The 12,698-nt window shown below is 45.1% G+C and overlaps 1 protein-coding gene across 1 annotated transcript in view; it reads right to left on the bottom strand.

Moving 5' to 3' along the window:
* The window catches only part of LOC134895377 (guanine nucleotide-binding protein subunit alpha-14), a 338,140-nt gene that overhangs the window by 18,026 nt on the left and 307,416 nt on the right, over positions 1–12,698 (bottom strand). Inside the window, exon 3 of the mRNA XM_063913833.1 lies at positions 5,817–5,971. Coding sequence (XP_063769903.1) covers positions 5,817–5,971 — 155 coding nt within the window. The remainder of the gene's footprint in view (positions 1–5,816; positions 5,972–12,698) is intronic.

The raw sequence follows: 12,698 nt of genomic DNA, 5'->3' as shown, positions 1-12,698 counted from the left end.
AGTGCACAATGAAGCCCAGCACGGATCTCTCAGATCCGGCCGAGATTCATTGTATTAAAGTCGGCAGTGTTTTACAAGTCACTCACGTAAAACACTGCCTAAAAAAACGAATGACATCGACATCGGAAAACCCGAAAATGCAGAATACGGCAGCTTAGTAAATTACTCGTAACAAATTCAAAAAGTTGCAGTTTTACACTTTCGATGTCATTCGTGATTATTCTCCCACCAAATCGGGAGAATTACGAATGTTAGTAAATATACCCCTTTGACTCTGGGTGTGCACTGGCTCCTCCCTCTATGCCCCTCCTCCAGACCTCAGTTAGAGAAACTGTGCCCAGAGGAGATGGACAGTACGAGGAAAGGATTTTAGTTAATCCAAGGGCAAGATTCATACCAGCCACACCAATCACACCGTATAACTTGTGTTAAACTAACCAGTTAACAGTATGAAAAACAACATAGTTTCGGTCCAAAACCGATGAAACTATAACATAACCCTTATTTAAGCAATCACTATATACAAGTCTTGCAGAAGTAGTCCGCACTTGGGACGGGCGCCCAGCATCCTCTACGGACTACGAGAAAAAGATTTACCGGTAGGTTTAAAATCTTATTTTCTCTTACGTCCTAGAGGATGCTGGGACCCCGTAAGGACCATGGGGATTATACCAAAGCTCCCAAACGGGCGGGAGAGTGCAGATGACTCTGCAGCACCGATTGAGCAAACAGGAGGTCCTCCTCAGCCAGGGTTTCAAACTTATAAAACTTTGCAAAGGTGTTTGACCCCGACCAAGTAGCAGCTCGGCACAGCTGTAGTGCCGAGACCCCTCGGGCAGCCGACCAAGACGAGCCCACCTTCCTAGTGGAATGGGACTTAACCGATTTTTGTAACGGCAATCCTGCCGTAGAATGCGCTTGCTGGATCGTGTTACAGATCCAGCGAGCAATAGTCTGCTTTGAAGCAGGGCCACCAACCTTGTTGGCTGCATACAGGACAAGCAGTGCTTTGTTTTTCTGATCCTAGCCGTTCTGGCCACGTAAATTTTCAAAGCCCTGACCACATCAAGGGACTCGGAATCCTCCAAGTCACGAGTAGCCACAGGCACGACAATAGGTTGGTTCATATGATAGGATGAGACCACCTTAGGTAGGAATTGAGGACGGGTCCGCAACTCCGCTCTATCCATATGGAAAACCAGATAGGGGCTTTTATGTGATAAAGCCGCCAATTCCGAAACTCGCCTAGCCGAAGCCAAGGCTAACATGACCACCTTCCAAGTGAGATATTTTAACTCCACCGTTTTGAGTGGTTCAAACCAATGTGACTTAAGGAAACTTAACACCACGTTAAGGTCCCAAGGCGCCACCGGAGGTACAAAAGGAGGCTGAATATGCAGTACTCCCTTTACAAAAGTCTGTACTTCAGGTAGAGAGGCCAATTCCTTTTGAAAGAAAATGGATAAGGGCGAAATCTGAACTTTTATGGAGCCTAATTTTAGGCCCAAATTCACTCCAGTTTGCAGGAAGTGAAGGAGACGACCCAGATGGAATTCCTCCGTAAGAGCATTCCTGGCCTCACACCAAGAAACATATTTTCTCCATATTCGGTGATAATGTTTTGATGTCACGTCCTTCCTAGCCTTTATTAGCGTAGATCCGGATACCAAGTCCTTCGTAGCCAATCTGGAACAATGAGGATTGTTCTCACTCTTCTTTGTCTTATTATTCTCAACACCTTGGGTATAAGAGGAAGAGGAGGAAACACATAGACCGACCGAAACACCCACGGTGTCACCAGGGCGTCCACAGCTATCGCCTGAGGATCGCTTGACCTGGCGCAATACCTTTTTAACTTTGTGTTGAGACGGGACGCCATCATGTCTATCTGGGGCAGTTCCCACCGACCTGCGATCTGCGCGAAGACTTCCTAATGAAGTCCCCACTCTCCCGGATGCAGCTCGCGTCGGCTGAGGAAGTCTGCTTCCCAGTTGTCCACTCCCGGAATGAACACTGCTGACAGTGCGCTTACATGATTTTCCGCCCAGCGAAGAATCCTGGTGGCTTCCGCCATTGCCACCCTGCTCCTTGTGCCGCCTTGGCGGTTTACATGAGCTACTGCGGTGACATTGTCCGACTGAATCAGAACTGGTTTGTCGTGAAGTAATGCCTCCGCTTGACGTAGGGCGTTGTATATGGCCCTCAACTCCAGGATGTTGATGTGGAGACAAGTCTCTAGACTCGACCAAAGACCTTGGAAATTTCTTCCCTGTGTGACTGCTCCCCAACCTCGGAGACTTGCATCTGTGGCCACCAGGATCCAGTCCTGAATGCCGAACCTGCGACCCTCTAGGAGGTGAGCACTCTGCAGCCACCACAGGAGAGACACCCTTGCTCTGGGGGACAGGGTGATCCTCTGATGCATTTGTAGATGTGACCCGGACCACTTGTCCAGTAGGTCCCATTGGAAGGTCCTCGCTAGGAACATGCTGAAGGGAATGGCTTCGTACGATGCCACCATTTTCCCCAGGACTCGAGTGCAGTGATGCACTGACACCTGTTTTGGCTTCAATGGGTTCCTGACCAGAGTCATGAGTTCCTGAGCTTTTTCCATTGGAAGAAAAACCTTCTTCTGGTCTGTGTCCAGAATCAAGCCCAAGAAGGTCAGACGCGTCGTAGGAACCAACTGTGACTTCGGGATATTGAGAATCCAGCCGTGTTGCTGTAACACCTTCAAAGACAGAGACACGCTGTCCAGTAACTTCTCCCGAGATCTCGCTTTTATGAGGAGATCGTCCAAGTATGGGATAATTGTGACCCCTCGCTTGCGCAGGAGCACCATCATTTCCGCCATTACCTTGGTGAAAATCCTCGGGGCCGTTGAAAGCACAAACGGCAACGTCTGAAATTGGTAATGACAATCTTGTACAGCAAATCTCAGGAACGCCTGATGAGGAGGAAATATTGGAACATGAAGGTATGCATCCTTTATGTCCAGGGAAACCATAAAATCCCCCCCTTCCAGGCTGACGATGACCGCCCTGAGCGATTCCATCTTGAATTTGAACCTTTTCAAGTATAGGTTCAGGAATTTTAAATTCAAAATGGGTCTGACCGAACCGTCCGGTTTTGGAACTACAAACAGGGTTGAGTAATAACCCTTTCCTTGCTGCAGTAGAGGAACCTTGACCACTACCTGTTGAAGATACAATTTTTGTATTGCATTCAACACTAACTCCCTCTCTGAGGGAGCCGCAGGTAGAGCCGATTTGAAAAACCGGCGAGGAGGCACCTCTTCGAATTCCAGCTTGTATCCCTGAGAAACAATTTCTATTGCCCAGGGATCCACCTGTGAATGAACCCAGATGTGGCTGAAAAGTCGAAGACGTGCCCCCACTTGAGCGGACTCCCCCAGGGAAGCCCCAGCGTCATGCGGTGGATTTTGCAGAGGCAGGGGAGGACTTCTGTTCCTGGGAACTAGCTGTGTGCAGCTTTTTTCCTCTGCCCTTACCTCTGGCAAGAAAGGACGATCCTCGTACTCTTTTGCTTTTATTCGAACGAAAGGACTGCATTTGATAATGAGGCGCTTTCTTAGGCTGTGAGGGAACATAAGGCAAAAAATTCGATTTACCTGCCGTAGCTGTGGAACGAGGTCCGAGAGGCCTTCTCCAAATAACTCCTCACCTTTGTAAGGCAAAGACTCCATATGCCTCTTTGAGTCGGCATCACCCGTCCACTGTCGGGTCCAGAAGACTCGCCTAGCAGAAACAGACATAGCGTTTATTCTGGAACTTAGCAAACAAATGTCTCTTTGAGCATCCCTCATATATAACGCAGCATCTTTTATATGCCCTAGGGTAATTAAAATGGTATCCTTATCTAGGGTCTCAATTTACGTAGATAATGAGTCTGTCCATGCTGCGACAGCACTACAAACCCAGGCCGACGCCATTGCCGGTCTAAGAATTGTACCTGAATGTGTGTAAATGGACTTCATGGTTACCTCCTGTCTGCGATCAGCAGCATCCTTGAGGGTAGCCGTATCTTGGGATGGCAGCGCTATCTTCTTTGATAAACGTGTTAAAGCCTTGTCCACCTTAGGAGAAGACTCCCATCGTATCCTATCCGTTTGCGGGAAAGGATATGCCATAAGAATCCTTTTGGGAATCTGCAGCCTCTTGTCTGGAGATTCCCAAGCCTTTTCGCACAGCTCGCTCAGCTCATATGAGGATGGAAAAGTGACCGAAGGCTTTTTCTCTTTATACATGTGTACCCTCTTGTCAGGGACAGGGGGTTCCTCTGTGATATGTAAAACATCTTTTATTGCAATAATCATATATCGAATGCCCTTAGCCACTTTTGACTGTAATTTTGCCTCCTCATAGGTCGACACTGGAGTCTGAATCCGTGTCGGTATCTGTGTCCATTATTTGGGACAATGTGCGCTTCTGAGACCCGGAAGGTCCCGGTGACACAGGGACAGGCATGGTCTGACTACCTGACTGTTCCCTAGCCTCAGCCTTGTCTAATCTCGTGTAATAAATTTACACTAGCACTCAAGACATTCACATCTCCATCCAGTCCGGTGTCAGCGCTGCCGACGGAGATCTGACATTCATACACTCCCCCTCCTCCTTTAGGTGAGCCTTCCACTTCATACATGTCGACACACGCGTACCGACACACCCCACACACACAGGGAAGCTCTTATCTGAAGACAGTTCCCCACCAGGCCCTTTGGAGAGACAGAGAGAGTATGCCAGCACACACCCCAGCGCTATATAACCCAGGCAAAACACAGAATGTTTCCCCAGTAGCGCTGAAATAACACGTTTTTCGCCAATTATGTGCCCCCCTCTTGAAAAACCCACTGTCACCTCAGTAAGCAGGGGAGAGTCCAGGGGAGCTTCCTCTCAGCGCTGTGCTGTGGAGAAAAATGGGTCTGGTGAGTGCTGTGGGAGAAGCCCCGCCCCCTCGGCGGCGGGCTTCTGTCCCGCTCAAATTATTCAAAAACATGGTGGCGGCTCTTTATATACATGTACAGTGCCCAGCTGTACATGTATATATGTGTTTATGCCATAATAGAGGTTTATATTGCTGCCAAGGGCGCCCCCCCCTGCGCCCTGCACCCTTACAGTGACCGGAGTGTGTGAGGTGTATGGGAGCAATGGCGCACAGCTGCAGTGCTGTGCGTTACCTCAGTGAAGATCACAAAGTCTTCTGCCGCCTTTGAAGCCTTCTTACTTCTCATACTCACCCGGCTTCTATCTTCTGGCTCTGCGAGGAGGACGGCGGCGCGGCTCTGGGACGAACTCCAGGGTGAGACCTGTGTTCCGACTCCCTCTGGAGCTAATGGTGTCCAGTAGCCTAAGAAACAGGACCTTGAAACTCAGAGAAGTAGGGCTGTTTCTCTCTCCTCAGTCCCACGATGCAGGGAGTCTGTTGCCAGCAGTGCTCCCTGAAAATAAAAAACCTAATTAAAATACTTTCTTAGCAGGAAACTCAGGAGAGCTCCCTGCAGTGCACCCATCTCCTCTGGGCACAGTATCAAACTGAGGTCTGGAGGAGGGGCATAGAGGGAGGAGCCAGTGCACACCCAGAGTCAAAGTCTTTCTTAAAGTGCCCATGTCTCCTGCGGAGCCGGTCTATCCCCATGGTCCTTACGGAGTCCCAGCATCCTCTAGGACGTTAGAGAAAATTAGTTACAGCTGTGAGGTCGTCCTGCTCATACATTGCTATAAAGAACAGGTGCTAAACCAGCATCTGCCATTGGTAAGTACACTGGTACTAGGTCTCCCACACTGGGTAACACTCACTATTTAGCAGAGTCTGACAGCTGGTACTCTCTCCGACGATCATAGCATTCCTGGATCCCAGGGTCCTCCCAAAGCTTTTTTATTGCTTCAACATTTTTTCTTTCCAGGCTGTTTACTTTGTCCACCTCTACTTCCCGTATCAGTAAGGCATTTTCCTTAAGTAATACAAAAAAATACACATGTATATGTAAATTTCATTTCACTGTCTTTAAAATTTGTAATAAAATTCATTATTATGATTCATTTATAGAATTCCACAAGGGATCTACAAAATGCATACAAAAGTACAGTACCGTTTTACCGGCGGACAGGATGCTGGCTGTCAATATCCCAACAGCGGCATCCCGCCCGGGCTCAGTGGCTTGCCACAGGATCTATTCCCACTCTATGGGTGTCGTGGACACCCACGAGTGGGAATAGCCTTTGTGCACTGGGATTCCGGCTGTCGGCATTGTTGGCTGTCCGGGATTTCGGCGTCAGTATCCCGACAGCCGCCATTTTTACTGCAACCCCTCTAAAGATATTTAAACAGATTACACAGGTACATAGAGGGTAAGACAGTGATTTTATTAACCCCTTAAATTAGGGGTGGGCAAAATATGGCCCACTGCCTCCCACCACTGCGCAATGTCGAGCGGCCACACTGGCTGCTTGTCATTGCGCTATAGTAGATAGACAGCCTCGGCCGCCGCCAACAATTGGTCACTGAAGCAGACAGCCGGAAAGATCTTGTTGAGATCATGCACTGGCCGGAGTTGTGCGCGGAGCTAAAGGCAGCACACGGACGCAGGGCAGTGAAGTGAGTTGGTGAACTGGCTATAGGAAAAGACTTAGGGGTCTAGTTACCAAGTAATGGACGGAGATAAAGTACCAGCCAACCAACTCCTAAGTGTCATTTTTCAAACACATCCTGTAACATGACAGTTAGGAGTTGTTGATTGGCTGTTACTTTATCTCCGTCCACTTCATCTCCATCCAAAGCTTAGTACACAGAATCCTAAGGTACTGTGGCTGTGTGAAGTCCAGGCTTGTATGTCTGGTGATTGCAGCGGAACCTGCCTGGTAAGGGGGGCAAGGGTGCTAAGTCTGCTCAGTATAGGGGGGGGGGGGGGGGGGGAAGAGTGAGATGGCCTCGAATATTTGCTGTTAAGTGGCCACCCAGCTGAACTAAATTGCCCACTCCTGCCTTAAATTGTTAATTGTACTGTAATTAGATGTAGTGGATGACCTGGCTAACTGCCCGACATCACACCATGAGGGACCAGCTGTATTGGACTCTCACCAGTTCAAGAACTTCCTTTAAACTAGTGTGCAAAATGGTACCACATCTTTAAGGAGAGACCTTGCAAACAATGAGGTACAAACAAAGAGGTAAAACAAGGTAGAAAACATCCAGTTAGAGAGATAATCTAAAAATGTCATTTTTTTCCTTATCCCAAACACATAATCCTTCTATCAGGCACCATTAATGATCTGCTGAAACAACGCACTGGGCATTAAACTATAATAACTGATGGAAGCCATGTAAAAACAGAATTTTGTTTTAGTTGCAACTATTGTCTTCAGTTTCAAAAAAGAAAACCCAGTTTCCATTGAAAAAATTATTACCAAGACTATACGAGGTTACACACTGCTAGGACTAAAAGGTCATGTTCAGAATTACACAAAGTTCCTTTTGATCAGTGATGAACACGATAACTCCTGCTGGTACAAAAGTGTTCCAATGTTCGAGTTGTTCCTTCTCATCATGGTGCATTATGATATCATGGACAAGCTTGACGTAGTCAGTAGATTAATCCATCACTGGTTAATCAAATCTAGGAAAATAGAACCGAATAGCTGACTAAACCAGTATTTCCCAAACTCAAAATTCAAGGCACCCTGTCAGTCCAGGTTTTAAGAATATCCATGCAGGACCAGAGGTGACTTAATTAATTGCTCAGTCACTTTGATTTAACGATCAGTGCTCAATCATGGATATACTTAAAAGCTGGACTGTTAGGGTGCCTTGAGTATTGAGTTTGGGAACAGTGGACTACTAAAGACAATACATCAACAATCAATCAGCACAATTCTGTGTTTTAAGACATAAGCTGTAGCACCACTGCTGGACAGTGCTAATAACCTGATCTCCTTGTCGCTGGTGCCTCACCAGCCCTGGGAACTACTGAATATCACAGGCAGTAGAAGGGACATATTAAAAAAAATTGGTTGACATTCATGTTATTCCCAGCTGCTGGAGAAATTTGGTCCTGGGGTTAAAGGTCATTTTTAATCTATTTTAAATCAATCTAAATGGATGTTGCATTTGATTGGCAAAAATGTACATTTACTAACATGATTTTTTTAATATTGATTTTTTTTAAAGGTTAGTAAATGTGGTAGGTAGTCCCTCAAACACAACATCAATTTAGATCAATTTAAAATTGACCTTTAGTAATTTGCCCCCTGGATGTACCTGTGTGACTGCCCTGTACAAAGTGAATATCTACATTTGACCTTACTGCAGGCCAGGTGCAAACCCCTGACCATCTATTTTTGGGGGGGGGGAACTATTTTATAAAGTTTTTGTACTTTGTGTTTAGTTCCACTCTACACCTCTAGATGTCAGGCTTCTACCAGAAGTACCATTTATACTCACAGCTTTCAAGCTCCTCTAAACCATTTAAACAATGCCAGTACTTCTACTATTGTATTAAAACAGATCATAATAATCAAGTCCTCCTCTCTCCAAAACCTTTACATATACAATCAAATCATAGTGTGGGGTCAATTCAATTAGACGCAAGTGGGTCAAAATGGAAACGCTGGCAACGTCACCCCCAACTCGCCCCAGATAGGGCTGCGGACAAAAATCAATGTGTCTGGAGGTACTATGAGTGCAGCATAAGGCTGCACTTACTCGCACCTCGAGGGGATTCACAGATTACTGAAATGACCCCTGTGTGTTTGATCAAGTGTATAGAGTCTATTTATATGGTACATGTGCCTGCTGACTGAGAGCTACTTTCAGAAATGGTGGTGGGAATAGTCACAATGGCTTTATCCTATTTTTTTAGGCATCATTATTATTGATGATAATAATAATAACAACAACGATCGTAAAAAATAAAGGAGAGTGATATGTATGCCCTGTGAACCAGTTATTCTCAAACCAGTCCTACCACATTCTGCTCAAGTCTATAGGCTAATCTGGGTGTGCACATACGCACACTACCCGGAACATATACAGTTTTGTTTTTAACTACACAGCTTTTGAATTAGTTTATCCCAAATTCCCTACATAGTACGTAAGTGTCAGGGTTCCGGTATGAATGGTCGACCATGTTATGGTCGACAGTCATTAGGTCGACCACTATTGGTCGACATGGACACATGGTCGACACATGAAAATGGTCGACACATGAAAGGTCGACACATGAAAAGGTCGACATGAGTTTTTTAACTTTTTTGGGTGTCGTTTTTTGCGTAAAGTGACTGGGAACCCCAATTAGAGCACCGCTTTGCTCGCCATGCTTCGGGCATGGTGCCTTCGCTTCGCTCGGCACACTTTACCGTTCCAATCGTAGTCCACGTGGATCGTTAAGTATGGAAAAGTTCCCCAAAAGCAAAAAAAGTTAAAAAAACTCATGTCGACCTTTTCATGTGTCGACCATTTTCATGTGTCGACCATGTGGCCATGTCGACCAATAGTGGTCGACCTAATGACTGTCGACCATAACATGGTCGACCATGTGAACGGATACCAAGTGTCAGTCACAAGGGTTGAAGATGCAAACATACCTTACAGGGCACAAGACAGTGGTGGATAATGACGTTAGTATCAATGACATCTAAATATTTTCTATAAAGTGCACCTTGGTTCCTTAAAATGACAGACAGCGTACGGATTTGTGTGACCACCCACTAAGGATTACTGTATATTGTACCGCCTTAAACTTTGTTAACCCCAACACACGAACAGCCGTATTCATAGACACGTGCACACACCTCTGCAGCCTTCCAATATACTCCACAACAATAGTTACTAAACATAAAAAAATATATACAGGTTGAGTATCCCTTATCCAAAATGCTTGGGACCAGAGGTATTTTGGATATCGGATTTTTCCGTATTTTGGAATAATTGCATACCATAATGAGATATCATGGCAATGGCACCTAAATCTAAGCACAGAATGCATTTATGTTTTATATGCACCTTATACACACAGCCTGAAGGTAATTTTAGACAATATTTTTTATAACTTTGTGCATTAAACAAAGTGTGTCTACATTCACACAATTCATTTATGTTTCATATACACCTTATATACACAGTCTGAAGGTCATTCAATACAATATTTTTAATAACTGTGTGTATTAAACAAAGTTTGTGTACATTGAGCCATCAAAAAACAAAAGTTTCACTATCTCACTCTCGCTCAAAAAAGTCCGTATTTCGGAATATTCCGTATTTCGGATATTTGGATATGGGATACTCAACCTGTATATACAAACTACACAATATTGGCTTTAATCGTGTTAAATATATGTTCCTAAGGCCTAGTAAATATCCTTTAATTAAGAGAAGTGTCCAGTGCACACACAAATATATGCTTTGTCTGCATCGTTCACACTGGGAACAATATAATTGAGTTTCTTTATGACATGGAAGAACAAAAAATTTGCACAAAAATGATCTTCAGGATGGATGGTACAATGAATTTTGGAGCTAGCCTTCCATAGGTCATCAGAATAATGCACTTTCATGGCTCTCTGCTCCTTCGGTGTGAATTTCTCTGATCCAACTCCTCTCAGCTTTGTCTATCAGTCAGAGGATCACAAGGCTCTGTCCCAGGCCCTCTGGTTTCCTCCATCTATACCATTTCTCTCGGAAAACTAAAACAAAAGCTCACTTGTGTGCCAGCACCACCTATATGGGTGGCACTCATGTGTTCATCCTCTCTGGATCTTTCACCATCTGAGCTAGAGAATGGCCAACTCATCTTTTCAAAGTCAATCTTTTAAAAACAAGTATTTATTAACCTTTCAAATCAGCAAACGGATACGACCCAGCTGATCTCTATTTCTATAGACCACACAATAAAAAACAGTAAACCTCTATGCCTAAGACATCTATGACCCAGAATTGTTCCCTGCATACAATCTATCCACATTAAATACATTTTAGAAATATTTCCAGAGTAATCATGTAATTTATGCATATTAAAAAATAAAAATAAAAAAAATCATGCATTCCATCCCCTGTATTGTATACATATGCTACATGGCCATAAATATGTAGACTACCCTTGTAATTCGTGTTTCTACATCTTGCCTCTCCCGTTGCCAATAGCTACATAGGGGTATATTCAATTGAAGTCGAAACTTCAGTCTTGTCGGAAAGACGTCAGTTTTCGACTTTTTCAGGTCGGAAGGAGTTCCGACCTATTCAATCCCCGGTTTTTTTATCCGACAAGCCGGGGAATTCAACTTGTCAGAAAGCGCGTGGATCAACGGAATAGTTGCCGATTCACGTGCTTGTGTCGGAAACGGGGCCAAATCCGACAGGTTTTGGCCCTGTTTCCGACCATCTCAGTCCGACTTTAAAAAAAGTCGGATTGAGATGAGGGAGCGGAGAGGAGAAGAGGGGGGGAGAGCCGCGGGGAGAGGAGTGCTACAGCACAGCATATGCCGGAGGATGTGTCAAAGCCGCCGCTCACGGCAGCATCCTCTCGGCTCCAGCAAGCGAAGTCTCGCTTGCTGGAGCTGGGTGGATGCTGCCGTGAGGTCTGGCAGCGGTGCCACATCCTCCTACAACATTGCTGTAGCGCTGCTCTCCCCCATTCTCCCCGCGGATCTCCCTCATCTCAATTCGACTTTTTTTAAAGTCGAATTGAGATGGCCATTGAATAGCCCTCGTCGGATCCATTCCGACAAATGCATGTCGGAATGGATCAGATTTCAATTGAATATACCCCTTAGACTCAAGTGTACAGCCCTGCAAACTCCACAGCCAATCAATAGTAGAATGGGTCTTTCTGAAGAGCTCAGTGACTTTCAACGCGATACTCATAGGGTACCACCTTTCAATCTGTCAACTTTCTGCTCCATCACAGCTGCCCAGGTCATCTGTAAGTGCTTTTTTATCAACTGGAAACATTTGGGATCAACAGCAGAAAAGCTACAAAGCGTTCGGACACACACGCCTACAAAACAGGACTGCCAAGGACTGAAGTGCTGAAAAATCATCTGGCCTTGGTTTCACCAATCATTATCAAGTTCCACACTGCCTCAAGTCAACATACGAGAACCGTTTGTTGGGAAGTTCATGAAGTGGGTCTGCAAGGCCAGTCTGCTGCACATAAGCTTCAGATCACCAGGTGCTATGCCATACGTTATCTAGAGTGTTGAAAACACAATACCATTGAACTGTATATCAATGGAAACACATTCTCTGGAGTGGCCCATAAACCTCTTCCATATGGCAGTCTGAAAGTTGAAGCTACGATTGGCAGATGCCAGGAGAACTGTTCCTACACAAATGCATAGTTCCAAATGTACATTTTGATGGAGGAGGAATAATAGTCAAAGGCGGTTTATAATGGTTTGCCCTGGGCACCTTATGGTCTCAATCTTAAAACTACAACATGCAATGAGAACGGTGTGCTCCAACCTTGTGGGAAGAGATCGGAGAAGGCCATTTGTGTGCTGGGGAAGGGTCATGATGAAACAATAAAGTGAAGTCTATCAAAGAACGGTTTGCCAAACTGCTTTATTTATACTGTGCAAACTTTTTGTCACTTCTAATACAAACACTCTTTATTACAGGGAAAAAAATGTATGCAGTCTGTTTAATAAAAAAAAAAAAAAAACTTTCAAATGGTATCTTAAAAGACA

This window comes from Pseudophryne corroboree, chromosome 1 (assembly GCF_028390025.1).
Source record: "Pseudophryne corroboree isolate aPseCor3 chromosome 1, aPseCor3.hap2, whole genome shotgun sequence".
Lineage (NCBI taxonomy): Eukaryota > Metazoa > Chordata > Amphibia > Anura > Myobatrachidae > Pseudophryne > Pseudophryne corroboree.
This window is presented reverse-complemented; position numbering and strand designations above follow the sequence as displayed.